The sequence below is a fragment of the Scardinius erythrophthalmus genome (genome assembly GCF_964197995.2).
Source record: "Scardinius erythrophthalmus genome assembly, chromosome: 2".
Taxonomy (NCBI): Eukaryota; Metazoa; Chordata; class Actinopteri; order Cypriniformes; family Leuciscidae; genus Scardinius; species Scardinius erythrophthalmus.
Window position 1 is genome coordinate 68,865,015 of NC_138222.1, and position 18,441 is coordinate 68,883,455.

At 36.8% G+C, this 18,441-nt stretch overlaps 2 protein-coding genes across 2 annotated transcripts in view; both read right to left on the bottom strand.

The window, feature by feature from the left end:
- Positions 1 to 1,630, bottom strand: part of cyld3 (cylindromatosis (turban tumor syndrome) 3) — a 35,810-nt gene extending 34,180 nt beyond the window's left edge. Inside the window, exons 1-2 of the mRNA XM_081357285.1 lie at positions 1,546 to 1,630; positions 1,051 to 1,258 (exon numbers count right to left, since the gene is read on the bottom strand). Of these exons, the coding sequence (XP_081213411.1) occupies positions 1,051 to 1,236 (186 nt within the window). The 5' untranslated portion in view covers positions 1,237 to 1,258; positions 1,546 to 1,630. The remainder of the gene's footprint in view (positions 1 to 1,050; positions 1,259 to 1,545) is intronic.
- Positions 1,631 to 2,135: 505 nt separating this feature from the next.
- LOC308685499 (adenylate cyclase type 4) overlaps positions 2,136 to 18,441 on the bottom strand; it is a 35,244-nt gene continuing 18,938 nt past the window's right edge. Inside the window, exons 13-26 of the mRNA XM_081357299.1 lie at positions 16,418 to 16,468; positions 16,267 to 16,327; positions 15,877 to 15,974; positions 15,214 to 15,298; positions 13,154 to 13,291; positions 10,784 to 10,864; positions 10,529 to 10,707; positions 9,193 to 9,277; positions 7,855 to 8,013; positions 6,895 to 7,044; positions 6,707 to 6,814; positions 5,085 to 5,199; positions 4,840 to 4,964; positions 2,136 to 2,797 (exon numbers count right to left, since the gene is read on the bottom strand). Of these exons, the coding sequence (XP_081213425.1) occupies positions 2,648 to 2,797; positions 4,840 to 4,964; positions 5,085 to 5,199; positions 6,707 to 6,814; positions 6,895 to 7,044; positions 7,855 to 8,013; positions 9,193 to 9,277; positions 10,529 to 10,707; positions 10,784 to 10,864; positions 13,154 to 13,291; positions 15,214 to 15,298; positions 15,877 to 15,974; positions 16,267 to 16,327; positions 16,418 to 16,468 (1,585 nt within the window). The 3' untranslated portion in view covers positions 2,136 to 2,647. The remainder of the gene's footprint in view (positions 2,798 to 4,839; positions 4,965 to 5,084; positions 5,200 to 6,706; positions 6,815 to 6,894; positions 7,045 to 7,854; positions 8,014 to 9,192; positions 9,278 to 10,528; positions 10,708 to 10,783; positions 10,865 to 13,153; positions 13,292 to 15,213; positions 15,299 to 15,876; positions 15,975 to 16,266; positions 16,328 to 16,417; positions 16,469 to 18,441) is intronic.

Sequence of the window (18,441 nt, forward strand, 5' to 3'; positions counted from 1 at the left end):
ACGAGAGGTCAGGGGCCACTTCACTGAGCACCTCACGCTCCACCTTCACCACACCCCCGCTGTCAATCACCTGACACACACACACACACACACACACACACACACACACACACACACACGAGAGGTCAGGGGCCACTTCACTGAGCACCTCACGCTCCACCTTCACCACACACCCGCTGTCAATCACCTGACACACACACACACACACACACACACACACACACACACACGAGAGGTCAGGGGCCACTTCACTGAGCACCTCACGCTTCACCTTCACCACACACCCGCTGTCAATCACCTGACACACACACACACACACACACACACACACACACACTCTGAGGTCTGAAACACGTGGCCCTGACACACCAGAGGACACCACAAGATGGCTTCAGGAGATAGTGACAGATAAACAGAGCACACGTGGTTATTCCTGACACACACACTGAAAAACATCAAACGTGGGCGAACTTTTTATCTCACAGTTCTGACCTTTTTCTTGCAATTCTGAGTTTAGGCTTGTTTCTCTGAATTCTGACTTCTTTTGGGGTTTTCCTCTCTATTTAATATTTCGCAAATACATAAAAAAGAGTCAGAATTGCAAAATAGAAATTACGTAAATTTTAAGAAGCGAAAAATCAAAGAATTGTGATAAAAGTCACAATTAGCCTACCTTTTTATATTTTTTATGCAAACTCAGAATTCCAAGAAAAAGTCGGAAGTGGAAGATAAAGTCGCAATTACCAATTTTATTAACAACAGCAACAACAACAACAACAACATTTTTTTTATAAAAAAAATATAAAAACAGATGTAAAGGAGAAAAAAACTCTTAAATCCAAGAAAAACGTGTTTGTAAAACTCACAATAAGTTTACAACCTGCATTTGCAATATAAAATTGCAATTGTGAGAAAAAAATGCAGGATTGTGAGATATGAACTCGCAATTGTGAGGGGGAAATAAAGTCAGATTCGTGAGATAAAAGTTGCAATGACCTGTTTATTTTGTTAGGTGGCGGGAACACACCTCCACACACATTCCTCTCTTACCTTCACCCACAGGTATTCTCCTCTTCCACCCCTGTGTCCTGCTCCTCCCCCCTCCTGCTCCACACACAGCTGCCCCCGCTGCAGGCGAATGGTTCCTTCTAGCTGGTCCTGCACTCGATAGTCGGACGCGACCATGAACATTTTAGGGGGGCGTCGCCTCCTACTGTGATGCGCGTCGCCGGACATAGTGATGTGAAGACCCCCGGATCTGCGCGTGCACGAAACACGTACAGCGAGTAATAACAATTAAATCTGTTCCATCACAGAACACGTGACGTTTCATTTGACAAACTGAATAAAATAGTAGCCTATCGATCGACCATAAAACAAAGTTTGAATCGAATCGCTTTTCATACAGGACAAACTACGTGGAAAGTAAAGCAAAACATTTCCTCCAATATTAAACCTGTTTAAACACACCTGGCGATTTGTTTCTCGGTGATAACATCGTTTTGATTTTAAACATATTGAAACAGACAACAAACGCTAACTTACCGACAAAGTCATCACCTCGATTTAAAGTGCGACACTTTATCGCTCAGAAAACACAATAATACCTCACTTTCACAAGCAGGAAGAGAGATGACGGACGGTTGCGCGGACCAATCAGATCGTTTGGGCAGCGAACGATGGGCGGGGCTTCGTTCTGAGGGAAATTCCACTGTGGCGGTTTGTATTTTGGTGAAGAAATTACTTTTTGTTTTTCATTTGACGGATATTTTCTTCATCTTCCGAGAATGCGACGCCGGTAAATATTTCACTATTATCTCAGACCATGCCTCTGTTCGTTCAAGATAGCTTGTGAAATTGTATATTAAAGATATTAACCAAACCTTAAGTGATGGGAAAAGATGAGACGGCAGGAAAAATTATAATAGTTTCTGCGTTTACTTGCATGACTTCTGCGTTGATATAGGCTGTATATTTCCTCCCAGGTTAAATGGGATTTCATAAAATTCTCCTTATCAATTAGAAATAAAAAATATATTTTAATTTTGTGAGTATCACCCTTTTAAAAGCCAGTCATTTTCTAGTCAGCTCGGTCACATGGTTAAAGTTTAAACACAACAAAGAGCAGTTTTTTTAATGAAAATGTTTATATACACTTTTCACATAAATTGAACATACAAAATTTTAAATACATAATAACAAACATTAATAAATAAGTGCATAAGTGAAAGATAATACACATATTCAATATAAAACTAAACTCAACACCTTGGAAATTTATAGAATTTACACTTTACGTTATTTAAAAAAATAGATTATCAGAAAGAAGACATTTTCAAAAAGAACAAACAAAATAGTTAACTTTAATCTTCCTTCATTTTTAAAAGTACTTGAATTAGTTAAGTGCTAACTATTTCAGCCACCACTAACATTCACAGTATATTTATTTTAATCCAACTTTTCACTTTTTTTAATTTTTTTTTATATTTAATTACATTTTTTTATTGCTTATTTTGACACTGTTTTCCTCTAAACTCTTCTACGGACCCACAGCATTACATTGCGAACTCCGATGTGAACACACCTGTCGTAAAGGACCTTAGTGGAACACTAAGGATCTCAAGTTATAACATGTCGGATTGATGTTTCAAGCTTTCATTGATAACGTGGTCTTCAGCATTTGCTCCGTGTCGATGAAGTACGTGGTCAGTTGACCTTTGCCCTTGACGTTGACCACTCCTCTCTGAGTGACATCATAGCCCAGCGTTTGAGCCACATGTGCGGTTTCCTCCGTCACCTGAGAAGACAACAAACAACACACTGATTTAATACCTTATTCATTTAATTAAATTAGTTCAAGTCCTTCTGGGGAAGTTCGTATTTTCGAGTGTTTATGGCGTCAGGTGTGTTCAAGTATTATGCTATCATATGTTTTATTTTATTTTTGTTGAACATAAAGCAAGAAAAAATTAGGAATGCACCGATATGAACATTTTGGCCGATACGATAACCGATCATTTTTTTATATTTGAAAGCCGATAACCGATATATTGGCAGATAAATCTAAATCCACATTTTTATATAATTTTTGAGAGCCTGATTACAAACACAAAAATCTCACCATTAAAATCCACTTCTCACACACACAATTATAATGTTCTCATGATAACTTTATGTAGCCGATATGACAGACTTGCACTAATTTGCTGTATTTTCCTTTTTTTAAGTGATTTCAATCATATTTCAAGCGATTCAAAACCATCATGTTGAACAGTGCGCATCTGAAGAGTCTCAGCTGAAGGAAATACTACATTATTTATTGGCTTTAATATATCGGCCAATGCCAATATGGTGGCCGATATATCGTGCATTCCTAAAAAAAAAAAAAAAAGAAGTATTATAAAAGAATGCCTGTTGTCAAATAATTTTTTCATAAAAAGTGTATCGGGTCGCTAGTGACCCGCGGTATGTAATAGTGTTTTTTTTTTTCTGCGCAACAATAATTTAATCGCTATTGACTCAATATGTGCACTTCAGCTTTATTCCTCAAGGTGGCGATGTCTCATACATTACGATAACGTACATAATTACCCCAGGCATAAAACAAAATAATATCCTCAGCAAAACCTGAAATGGCTCAAGTTTGAGCAACTATTTTATCCCAATCAAATATTAGTGTCACGGTGGACCTGAAGAAGCGGTCAGGGATCAGAATATTGATTTTGAAGACGTTGAAAACGATAGTTTTGAGAATATGTTTGAGATGGCGAATATAAACCAGATGCTGAATGTTCTGGGAAATGATCAGCGATGATGGGAAAAACATCTTCCAAGTAACAAAAGGTAACAAAATATGCTTTTATTTATTTACTTTATAGAGATCTATGGAAGTAAAATAATGGCAAATGTTTTTGAAACAAAAAAGCTTGTTGAATTGCACTACTTAAAAAAAAAAAAAATGCAATGCATTAACCATGAATGCATTTGAATGCATTGTATTTTTAGGGCTTGCAGTTTAATGGGCTGAAATTCATATATTTAAGCTGTAAATATTTCTAATTCAAAACATTTCACACACACACACACACACATTCAATAATCCATATTCACCTTTCAGATTTAACTTCCAAAATATTCATTCTGTTTAAAAATACTCTTCACTTTACATATTCGCTTCCACAAGTTCAGAGGTTCAAATTCGACAGAAAATTCAGTTTCACATCCGGAACTGCAGGAATAGCAGTAGAGTACAGATCCATAATTGAGGAAGCGAATATTTTGGAATTTTGAATTTCAGCCCATAAAAATTCAAGCCAATTCAACACGCTTTTTTTGTTTCAAAAACATTCGGCATTATTTTACTTCCATAGAGAGACGAAACATTCATGCATTAACCCTTGTGCATCCTAATTATGGACATTTTTGTCTTTTTCAGGTTTTTTTTATTTATTGTTTTGCCTGTGTTAGTGCCGACTGCATACATTTTGGCACAGGTGTGTTTTTTTATTGGAATTGTACTATTTCATCCCCATTTCCTTTAAAAAAAAAAAATCTATTTTGCACTAGTGGAACACAAATGTCCCCATTGAAACCCCAGGACCATTTAACTGTAAAATGATGCAATCTGTTTTAAGAGGCTTTCATTCTGTCGAAATTCAAATTTTTCCCAGATGTGCCATTTTCTCAGGTTTGGCCTATAAAGCAGATACTCGCTTTATTCCTGTTTTCTGCTTCTGCATATTATAGAGACAATTGGATAAATTATGCAGCTATAATTGTGTGTGTGTGTGTGAGAGAGATTGACGTTTCGATGTTTCGACAGGTGTACAGATGCATCACCTGTATCTTATCCAGGACTCCAGTGCTGTCCATGCGGCTGGCCACGTTTACCGTGTTCCCCCAGATGTCATACTGAGGTTTATGAGCGCCGATGACGCCCGCGATCACTGGGCCGTGGTTTATCCCTGGACACAACACAACACCAGTCTCACATTTATGCTGGATAAACAGATCAGTCCACAATCTGATCGTTCGAAAGGTTGAAATGATGTGTGTATAAGTCATAAATATGCAGTGTGTGTTACCGATCCTCAGTTTGAAGCTGTTGAACGAGTGTGTGTTGATGTTTTCCAGTCTCCCCATCAGAGCGATGGCGAAGTCCAACATGCTGCGAATGTGATTGCACGACATGTCGCAGAGCTGTAGATGCACAAAACTGATGAAAACTCACCATGTGGATTTACAATGCCCTTTAAAGGGGACATATCATGAAAATCTGAGTTTCTCTGTGTGTAAGTGCTATAATCGGTGCTTCTACCAACACAGTAAACGTGAAAAGTAAAACCCAGTAACTGTGTTCTGGTGAGCCTTTCTCTGCAAGCATGTTATAAAATAAGCCGGTCAGATTACGCTCTCCTTCTGACGTATGAAGAGGATCTTATTATAATATTCCCGGCCCTTAATCTGCACGTTTACACCCACCAGCCGACATTTGGTTCCACAAGCGACAACAGAGACCAGTTCTAACGCACTGATGAAGATCCAGCAGAGCCTGAAGCTGTTCTGTGGTTGAGCACAGACGAGCACTGAACACTATTGACCAGAACATGTCACCGCTGTCTTATCAAGACCTCAGGAACTGTGGACACTTGTGGAGAAGATCAACAAGATGATGAGATGATCAGTGTAACTCCACAACAACTACAGAAATGTCTCCGCTAACATTCAGAAGCTCTTCCTGAGTCTCTCCGTAAGGCTGCACTCGCTACTGGTTATCATACTTGCCAACCTTAAGACCTCAGAATTAGGGAGATATTCAAAAGGAACGGGGGGGGGGGATGAAAAGACATGAAATAGCTAGATCTTATCAATAAACATTTATTAATTCATAGCCTAATGCAACAATTACATAGGTAAACTCTCAAAACATTATAATTATGACATTTCATTTTTAAATTTTCATGTAACAGTCTCAAGCCAAATAAATAGCTGTTCTTGCCTTTCATTTCAGACTAGGGGCCGTTCACATATCGCGTCTTTTCCGCGCTCAAGGTCGTTATTTCAACCGTAGGCGCGCGGCCGCGGTGAGCACTCATAATGGAAGCAACGTGCGCTAGTTTTTCCAGGCGGGTTTTTCCTTCTCATCTCCAGAAATATATCTAGTAGTAAAGCTAATGCGAGGGCTAGGAATCAATTAAGCCTTCGCTGATACTTCTTCGTCGTCATCATGGAGAGCGCAGTTTGGTTGCATAGCAACGACAGACGCCATGGGAGCGCAACCGTTTGGTCTGAAACGGCGCCCAGTGACGGATGGTGTAGCAATATTGTTGTCCGGGTGGAAATCGGGAGAAATTCGGGAGAAAGGTCGGTCCGGGAGCTTTTCGGGAGGGGCTTTGAAATTCGGGAGTCTCCCGGAAAAATCGTGAGGGTTGGCATGTATGCTGGTTATTCTGGGATTCTGGATGAGGGAGATTGGCCTGTTCTGTTATTGCCGGAGTTTCTGAAGCTCGTGTAAAGACTCCGCCCTCTTCTGAACCGAGGCGGAGCTAAAGCTCATTTGCATTTAAAGGGACACACACAAAAACGGCAAGTTTTTGCTCACACCCAAAAAGAGGCAAATTTGCCAAGCTGTAATAAATAAGTTTGAGCTGAAATTTCACAGACACACTCTGGGGACACCATAGATTTAGATTCGCTCGCTACTCACTAGTTGCTCCTCAGTTTTGGCAGGATTGGTCAGTCCGGCGGCCGCCATGTAAGTGCTCCCGATGGTCTTGATCTTTTCTACCGCGCTGAATTTTGGCTTGTTAAGGAGCTGTGAGAGGAAAACACATTGTGTGACGGGTCGGTGTAAAAGATTAAACCGATAAAACAGACGAATGAAGAGATATTCACCTCGTCAAAGTCTGAGATGATCTCGTTGAGGAAGCGAAGACACTCCAGCCCGTTGTTGTTGATGCTGCTCTCGTTGTAAAACTCTTTGTAGAACTGCGGCACGGACGCGAACATAACACACACACACTCGCACGACTTGCTGTACAAGTCCTGAAACACACACACACACAGATACATCACAGAATTAAGCCCTGTTAACACCAGGTTTTAACCTTGTAAAGCCTGACATATGAAATATTAGTATATAATTGTAATATAATGAAACCATTTATTAAACCTTCAGACAAAATATAAAAGGAAAAAGTTTTCATATGTGGTTTTTGTTGAGTTTCATTTTTTATGTATCAAGGTTTTTATGGCTCATATAGTCTGATATATAAAAAACAGCTTCATTTTATTCAGAGCAAAAATATGCAATTTGGTCAAACAGTAAGATGAAATCCTGATGCTTGTAATGTAAATCAATGCGATCTTCAGCATAAAATGCATATAAATATCAATATCTGCCAATAATATTATCTTAGTAAGATGATATTTAAATGCTTATAGTCTGATCTGTAGGTTTAAATCATTTAATGCAATACAATGATGATCAGATCTGATACTCATGATTTTTATAATAAATGTTGTCTGGATAATCAAGTAAACCTGCTTCAGTCCAGCTGAAATATTACTAACAATATCAAAGTGCGTTTCCTTGATAAAATCAGAGCAGATTTGACACAGAAAGACTAGTGACGCTCGAGCTGAAGGAGGACGCTTGTACAATTACACTAAAAGACTTTTACTCGATAAACGATGAACTCTCGCTCAGCAGACACAGAAGCACTGGAGGAGATTGAGTGTAATGGACTCTGCCGCCTCTAGAGGGCATCAGTGGAGCTCGAGGTCTTCATCACGAACACCTGAGAGTGTGTGTGTGTGTGTGTGTGTGTGTGTGTGTGTGTGTGTGTGTGTCACCTGGTTTGGGACGTCCTTGCCGATGAAGAACTCAGTGACATGTCCCGGCAACAGATTCTGCAAGAGGAGTCTGTTCACGTTCTTCGTCGTCTCCATCTCGTCCGTCTCTTTTTTAAAACACTTCTCCAGCAGGAACTCTGTGCGAGAGCCCAACTCATCCTGTATACACACAGATCACACACACACACACACACACTCAGCTGAGCAGGGTCACTGTAGTCAGCATGAGAAACAATGGTTGAAATAAAATATACTTTGACTGGAAAAATAAATTGTTTGACTTATTTTACACCACTTGACTTGTGTTCATTTAGTTTAAACTGATGTGTTAAAATAACTTTTAATGTCTATAATGATATATCATATATACATTAAAAACCACTAAAAATGACAAAAAAGAAAATTACTAAAACTTTAATGCAAACAGGAAATATAAAAATAACATATTCAAAACAGTAATAATAAAAACTATAATAGTATCTCAATGATGCTAAAATATCACTAGAACTCAAATTATACACTGGAAATAAAAAAAACAAAAATAAATTAAACCAAAATATATATTTTTAAACTAACTGAAATAAAATATTTCAAACTCAACACCTCTCACTTTTATTTAGTTTAAAATATTTTAAATGAAAACAGAAAAAAAAATATATATATATATATATATATATATATATATATATATATATATATATATATATATATATATATATATATATATGAAGAGTTCAGATGCAAAAGCCTCTAAATGCCATTTGAAATTGTCTTATAGAATAATCATTTTTATCAAGCTTGTATATTTAAGTTCAGTAATTTCACTTAAATGATAATCTTCATTGCCATTTAAGTGAAATTACTGAACTTAAATATACAAGCTTGATAAAAATGATCATTCTATAAGAAAATTAGAGGCTTTTGCATCTGAACTCTTCATATATACACACACACATACTGTATATATATATATATATATATATATATATATATATATATATATATATATGTAACATTTAAAAGACAATAAAAATTGCTACAAAAAAGAGAAAGCATTCAAAATATGAATAAAAACCATAATGTATGACTTTAAACACATGATTCCTGACAACTAAAGGAAAAAGCCGCATATAAAGACAAAAACTTCCGTTTCGAGAAGTAGTTAGTCATCTAGTGGATTACTGTTATACAACTTCCCCAACACTCAGTGCAACTGACTCATAACCAAATATGTGTTCACACACACACTAAGTCACACACACACACACACACACACACACACACACACACACGCGCACACACACACACACACACACACACACACACACACACTCTTACCTGTCGCACAAGAATAAGGGAAGTCAAGTAGAAAATGACCAGCCAAATGCCGGCCATGATCTTGGGCTCCTTAAGAACTCCCGGCCTGAAACACACACAGTAAGATATCACAGTCAATAATGATTTTTACTCAACTTATTAAAATTGTACAACAATCACAGTATTTCTGGGCACCGTTTAGAGTTACAATGCAAAATAAATGTATAAATACTAATAGCATCTGAACCATGACTGTCCATCCCACCAAAGTCCTAAAATCAATATTGACTCTGGTTGTTACCTTCTTATTTCATGTTGCCGCTCATATTATGAATGATTAATCAGTGACGTTATAATAAAGAAAAAATGTTTGTCTTCATAATCCCTCGTCAAAATATATTAATATTCTGTCATCACTAATCCTTGATATTTTTCAACCGTCTGTAATAGAGACATTTTACACCATTCGATCAAACTCCTCATGAATAAATTAAGTCCCACCTACATATTTCTCACTGAATATTTGTTTCAATCTGAAGAATATGCTGAATGAAATTAATATATATTCAGCTGCCAATTTTAACACATTTTAAACTAAACTTATAATCGTTTATTACTGTTATAAGAATTACAACTGATAAATCAGAAAATAATAATCATTATTGTTTTTTTATATCATTATTAGAATCATTATTATATCATTATATCATTATGATAATTATTATTATAATATTTAATTATATAATTTAATATAACAAGAACAACAATTAATGCACAATTAAATCAAATAAAAAATCATTGCAAATTGTTATAATTTTTAATACACATACATTTTTTTAGGGCTGGGCAACGATTAATCGCATCCAACATAAAAGTTTGTGTTTACATATAATATATGTGTGTGTACTGTGTATAATTATGTTGTATATATAAATACACACACATGCATGTATATATTGAAGAAATATTTGCATGTATATACTGTATATCTATATTTATATATACTTATTTATATTAATATATATATATATATATATATATATATATATATATATATATATATATATATATATATATATATATATATATATATATATATATATATATATATATATATATATATATATATTATCCTAAATATATGCATGCATGTGTGTGTATTTATTTATACAACATAATTATACACAGTTCACACACATATATTATATGTAAACACAAACTTTTATGTTGGATGCGATTAATCATTGCCCAGCCCTAATTTTTTTTATTTTACAGTACAAATGTATTAACTAGTTGTACTATTTTTTTTTTTATATATATAGTTAAACAGAAACGTGTGTGTGTGTGTGTGTCTTACGTGCTGTTGTCGCCGTAGAGCTGTTTGACGTAGCAGTCGGAGCGCGGCGCGTACACGTGCAAGAAGAGCGCGAGATAAACCACTAGCGCTAGCGTCAGGAGGAAGACTTTCACAGACACACACACGCGCACGAACACCATCACGCCCAGCATCGCCAGCAGACAGCAGTACAGATAATACTGCAGAGACACAGTAACATACGATCAATATCACACCGACACTCATGCAAATGGCATTTATAATGGTAAAGCTTACCGGGAAAGTGTAGAGATTAAGATTGTTCAATTCTGTTGCATTGTGGGAAACATTTGAGCAGTCATCGCCTGGTATAAAAACCTACGAAGCAAACAAACACACTAAAGAGGTTGTGCAGACAGACATAAAAAGGCAGAAGATCATTTGTGTGTATTTCATTTTCTTATAATAAAGCAATTTATGTTCTGAAAATGTATACAAATGATTGTATATTTAATTAGATAATGCCTCGTTGCATATTTTAACATAACATTTCACAAAACTGATATCTATTAATGAAATATTTGTATAAGTTAGTTTATCAAAATGCATCTAATTAGTTTTAATAAAGCTGTGTCTATGATCTACACAGGATCCTTTTTCCCCCATAATAAAGTTACAAGAAATGTAGCTGTAGTTCTTCAGTGATGGTCAAAACTAATTAGATGCATTATGATAAACTAACTGATAAAAATATTTCATTAATAGATATCAGTTTTGTGAAATGTTATGTTAAAAAATGCACGAGGCATTATCTAATTAAATATGCATTAATTTGTTACAAAGTTTTTGTTTAATTTTGTTGACATATTAGAGTTAAAGGTTTTTATCGAGGGGATTTTTGATTTCTCTTTTTATCACTCCATAAATCAGAAAACGCTGTCGAACGACAGAAAAACGCATTTTCACCATGTTTTTGGAATAAAATGCTCTAATAATCAGGTTGAATGATATATGAACAAACCCCTCAGTAAAAACCTTCAGAATATAGATATGAATAAAACTGTAAGTTTTGGTGTATGTAAGTTGTACTGTAGTGGAGAAAAAACTATTTTAATGACATTCATTTTCTTATAATAAAGCATAAAGCTGTATCTCTTATCTACACAGGATCCTTCATAATAAAGTTACAAACAGAAATGTAGCTGTAGTTCTTCAGTGATGGTCAAAACTAATTAGATGCATTATGATAAACTAACTTATACAAATATTTCATTAATAGATATCAGTTTTGTGAAATGTTATGTTAAGATATGCAACGAGGCATTATCTGATTAAATATGCATTAATTTGTATACATTTTCAGAACATTAATTTGAATATTGGATAAAGCCAGATTCAAAATACTTGTTTGATTTTGTTGACATATTAGACTTAGAGGTTTTTATAGAGGGGATTTTTGATCTCTTTTTTTATCACTCCATAAATCAGAAAATACTGTCGACCGACAGAAAAACGCATTTTCACCATGTTTTTAGGAATAAAATGCTATAAAAATCAGGTTGATTGATATATGAACAAACCCCTCAGTAAAAACCTTCAGAATATAGATATGAATAAAACTGTAAGTTTTGGTGTATGTAAGTGTTACTGTAGTGGAGAAAAAAATATTTTTAATGATATGTATTGTAACTTAAATTTAGTGACACAAAAAGATAAAGGGTCAGATTTACTAAACAAGGCTGTTTTAAGATGTGCTTTCTTTGGGCGTTAAATAATAGAGCAAATACCAGTAAATTCACAAGCGCAAAACTTAGTAAATCACTTTGCATGATTCATTTAAATACTCTCCTCCCATAAATACTGCGTCTGAAAGAGAAACTCCTACAAATGCATATATAATAAGCTTAGCTGAAAAAACATAAAGACCCCTGTGGTGAAAATCCAGGGTTTAATGTTGTTTATGTGTCTATGTGGTGTTTTTAATATGTTTTAAGACAAACCATGTGTAAATTCATAAGTCGACACCATTGCTGAGTATTTCCTCCTTAAAACTGCAGTGAACCAAAGACGCTTTGAAATCGCTGGTGTTTCTGACGTCACAAACTACCTTGTAACCAATCAGATCAACGTGTGATCGTCAACCAGTGGATCTCTGAGCTGAGTGAGTGAGTGGAGGCGGGGCTCATTCGCATATTCATAGAACCTCCGCGCATACTAAATGAGGCAAGGGTGTTGAGTTACATTCAAGATATTTTAAGGCATGAAGAATTTTTTTCAAACGTTTAAATATGTCATTTTGGTGATCAAAGATGAGTTTTAAGGGATATAATTATTGACTACAGGGGGACTTTAAGGCCAAAAGAGGGTTTGCGCTGAGCAAGCTGTTAGTAAATCTAAGTGTAATAAATTAAACACTTAAATGTGTATTTTAGTTTATCCTTCCACTAGTGTGAAATGAGACATTATATGGAAGACAAATTAACCAGTATATAAAAAAAAAACATTAGTTTTGCCTGTAGTGTTAAATTCTTAATTTTGTGATTCTATCGTAAACTTCTCCATTCCACCTCTATGCTACAGTACAGTCATGTTTATTGCAGTGTGAAGACGGCTGCTCTGACTCGGTCCTGTCGGTCGTGAGCTGGTGTTTGTGCAGGGGTTTCTCACTATGTTGAGCACTGCCATGAGCAGCGTGATGAGCAGACACAGAAGCACCAGCAGCAGACGCAGCGCCGCCCTGGTGGCCACGCCGTCATACAGCAACGACACCCAGAGGATGCTGGGGGGGATCTTAGAGCTCCAGCGCTGACACACACACACACACACACACACATATTGAGACTTTTTTTTTAAAAGCCCACAACACTGTTAAATCCAACAGTGATTCTAACGGATACTTTTTAGTTAACTTTACTTAATGTCTTAACTTAATTGTAAAAATCTTATAATCTGTACTATTCACATACTATGTTAACTTAGAAAACCCAAGTTAAGATTAACTGATTGGTAACTCGAGGCGGGGAAATTCTTAATGGACTTTTCACTAATTTCCTCCACTTCTGCAGTTATCTTTCTCTGTTTGCATTCACTCGTTTCCCAAAGTCATCTTGAATGTTGAATTGTCAATATAACTGGAATATTTGAGACAACATCACATAATATGACTTTATAAACTGATGTTGATTTTCCTAAATGTTTTGTGTTCTCTTTGGTTGGCCACTTGGAACTTCATTTATACTATTGTAATTCTCTTCTCAAGTTCCCATTGATGCAGCGAACCAGTTATTTGGTTTCAAAGGAAGAGAAGGTATATATAAATATATATATGTATATATATATATATATATATATATATATATATATATATATATATATATGTATGTATATATGTATGAATGAATGATGTATAACAAAACTATATTTCGTGTCAATTAATGATCTTTTATCATTTTGTTGCTAACACTAATGAAACTTTTAATTGGGTTTATATAATCCCTCTATATTTGTGACAATCTTGGCAATTACATTTTAAAGTAAATTATCAAGTACTCTCTACAGTTCTTTTTTAGTTGCTAGAACTCTTGTGTAAGTGAAGTATACTAAATAAGCATTTGTCAGAACAACATACTATTCCCATTTCGCTTGTTTGTTTAAGGCAATCGGTTTGCATGCTTTTTTAAGTAAGTCTAACTAATTTGATTTTACAGTGAATTTAACATAATTAATTACAAAACTCTAGCTGTGAGTCTCTTCTGTTTTATGAATAAACTTAAATTAAACTAATTAGTTCAGTCAAATGAACTTTTATGAGTATTTAGCACTTTCTTTTTCTTTCAAGTTCACAGAACTGATATATTTTAAGTAAACTGAACTGTTTCATTGTTTTGAGTTTTATGAAATGATTTATTTTAATTTAAACAAACTTAAGTTTAACTGAAACTGCTGGGATGTCTATTTCCCAGCATGCTTTGCCGATGGCACTTGAATGAGAGAGTAAATTCTAAAATTAAACGTAATATAATGTTTTTTTTTGTGTGCAAGATTAATGTTAAGTGGGATATTGAGTATTGATTAATGTTTTGTTATGCTAATTTAGAAGAATTTCTGTTAATGTTGGTTTTAGGATAGTTACCATCATGGTGACAAGTGGTGCATGCGGCTTGATCTGAGAGCAAATAAAATCTTTATATTGTTGCACTCATGCAGTAAGTGCTGTATAACATACTATTGTTAGCATGATAACATAATAGTATGTTAGTAAACTAGCTTGTTAAAACTATAAGTTAATACTAATGAAAGTGTTCACATTGAGATTACATGAAGGTTTTAAGTTAAGTGTATGAAATAGTGTACTCTGATTTTAATTGTTCTTAACTTTTATAACTATATTTATTAACACAACGTTTCGGTCACACGACCTTCATCAGTTCCTTATCTGCTGAAACGACCTACCTAATTGGCCTTGTTATCCTACGCACCTATCACCTGCAGGTGTGCGATGGAGTTTGTTCACAACTTGAAATGTTTAAGTACAAACTTAAAATCTGCCAGTTCTGCTTACTTAATCTTTGAATTTCAAAACTTAAAAAAATTGAGGCAATCGATTGCCTTAAATTTTTTGAGTTCTGCTAACTTATTCGGGTTTACAGTGTAGTCATTATAATATTTTAAGAGTTTGCCATTGGTCAGCCACTAATCTGACTGTTCTCAAAGCCATGCAGTCGTACCTTCAGGAATCTGGTGAAGACCACCAGTGCGATCAGGATCTGGACTGGGAAAGTGGCTCCATACGACACCGCAAGAGCAAAGTTTCTGCACATGACCAACGAGAATGAGAGATTTCTGTTGAGTGTTCATGCAGAAACACTAGAAAATTGCAGAAAACACTTTCACACTTTTCTTAATGTGAGGAAATAAAGAGCAGGCTTCTGCGATCTGACCCTCGCCCAAAACAGGTGATCTGAACTCTGCCATTCTGGAGCCCAAATTATGATGTGATTTCTTGAATATATTTAACAAAAAGAAATGTTTAGATTAAAGGTGAATTGATTGCATGGTGAAAAGTGCACCAAACGTTTTTGTTAGCTAAATTATGATCTTGTCTCTCAAGATTTTAAGTTTAATCATTTAAAATTATAATACTTGTTAATTTATTGAAATATTAATTATTATATCACATTCACATGTCCGCGGCTCTCTGATTTCGGTTAATGGTCACATGACATGCAAGACAGGTAAAGAAAAAAAACATTTCATCCTACTGAGTGTTTTGATTTTGACTTTAAAATTATTTGTTTTAACTTTACATTTTAATCTAAATGTCAGATTGAATCGTTCACACTGAGATCAGGAACTTCCTGTACATTATTAAGGTCCCGTACGACACTCACTTTTGCGAGGTCAACATCTGAACCACGAACACAGAGATGAAGATGAAGGCCAGACATCCCACAGAGTGATGAAGCCCCTGGACTTCACTCAGAGAATACTGACACACACACACACACACACACACACACACACACACACACACACACACACACACACACACACACACACACACACACACACACACACACACACACACACACACACACACACACACACACACACACACACACACACACACACACACACACACACACACACACACACACACACACACACACACACACACACACACACACACACACACACACACACACACACACACACACACGGTTAAGAGTTCAGGGGAAAACAACAACATGCTTTAATTTAAATCAAGAAACAATTCCAACCTCTTTCTCCAGCTGGATGTTGTTAAAGAATAGCGTCACCCAGTTGAGCTTCGCTCTTCTCCTGAACAATGAAGACACAACATTAGGTCAAATACTCATTTATGACTGATTCCCTGTGAAGATCGTATATATTAGTGAATCTTTCGCTCACCTTTCATTTTCCAGGGGGTCTAACGAGTCTGTCGGTCCATTTGGTGTTGGTCTGAGAAAACAAACTAACGTAAATTACAGTGTTTTTTTTTTTTATATTAAAATTGAGTATTAAAACCGAGTGAAAGTGGCCAAGCTCTGTTTTACCTGAATCAAAACCACATAATTTTAATTAAGCGTAAAGGGTTTTCTGTTAGAGCGGTGTCATGTTAGCGGCCCCTAATTTAATAACTAATGATCTTTACAATGGAAGTGAATCAATCAAAACTAACTTTATCTGTGTTAATTGATTGATTGGTAAATGAGTATGCTCCCAATTATTGTGGATTCCTCTCAGGTGTGTTTGTCATGTGACCATGCCATGTGATGTTTCTATTTAAGCTGCACCTGTACCAATAAACAATTGATTGTGTGTTCTCACTGCAACCTGTGTGAAGCATGTTTATTGTCTTTCGCCGGTATCTAGTCAAGCTCTGTTTAACAGGTTATGGGCCCAGATGCGTTGATGTTTTGTGCAGATACGGCGTGAGTAGCAAGACAGTTTGTCTGCACGTTTGAATTCGTGTCTCAAGGTTTGGAGTGCCAGCACTATGAGCGAAAGGACAAGTTCACGTTGGTCTCGTCTTGTGTTTGACGGAGACGAAAAGAATTATGAACTGTGGGAGACAAAGTTTTTGGGCCATCTGCGGTTGCAGAAATTGAAGGACACAATTTTGAACGGGCCCGCTGTGGGTGCGGATGCAGATGCAGATGCATTGGCTGAGGATGCAGCAAAGAATTCTGAAGCATATGCTGAACTGATCCAATTCCTCGATGACAAAAGTTTGTCCCTGGTCATGCGAGAGGCTGCAGATGACGGGCGTGGAGCACTCAAGATCTTGCGGGACTATTATGCTGGAAAGGGTAAGCCCCGCATTGTGAGTCTCTACACAGAATTGACTTCCCTGCAAAAGCTGAGTGGTGAGAGTGTGACTGACTATGTTATATGTGCCGAGACCTCAATCACAGCGCTGAGGAATGCTGGAGAAGTATTGAGTGATGGACTATTAGTTGCAATGGTTTTGAAGGGGCTGCCAGAATCATTCAAGCCTTTTTCCATTTTTGTCACTCAAAGGGATGAGACTCTCTCTTTTGCGGATTTTAAGACAAAATTGAGGAGTTATGAGAGCACTGAAGGTATGCGCACAGCTGTGGCTGAAGACAATGTCATGGGGGTCCGGGTGCATCCAAGGAAGGCTAGTGCCCCGGCAGGCGTAAGGGTGCGGAGCACTGAGAGCGGGGACATTGAGTGTTTCCGTTGTGGCCAGAGAGGACACAAGGCAAGACCGTGTCAGCGTGATCAGCAGTGGTACAGCCAGGGCCAGCTTATCACATGGCGAGGAGGACGGAAACAGCAGCGGCAGGACAACGCACATGGGGTGTACGAGGAGACAGACAACACCTTTGCCTTCAAGTTGGTGACCAATGATCGTCAGCCAGGGAGCGGTGTCACCAGAAAGGGGTTGATGGTGGACACCGGTGCGACATCGCATATCATCACCGACCTGGCCAGGTTCAAGAGCTTTGACGACCGATTCCAGGCCGAGACGCACTGCGTGGAACTAGCCGATGACACAAGGTGCAAGGGGCTTGCGGAGCGCAGAGGAGAAGCAGAGGTGTGTCTGGTCGACAGCAGGGGGCGGCACCTCAGTGCCACACTGAAGCATGCGCTGTACATCCCCTCCTATCCCCAAGACATCTTCTCCGTGAGAGCTGCAACTTCTGGGGGGGCAACAATGATCTTCAAGGAGGGTGAAGACGTCCTGCAGTATAAAGACGGTACACATTTTCTTATTCATGAGCATAACAGGCTGTTCTATTTGCCTACTGTGCCAGTGAACAATGACTGTGATGATCAATGTATGAGTTGCCATGATATTCAGAAGTGGCATGAGATTTTGGGACACTGCAATTTTAATGATGTTCAGAAGTTAGAGAATGTTGTGGATGGTATGTCAATCAAGGGTAAAGTACCCACGTCTATGC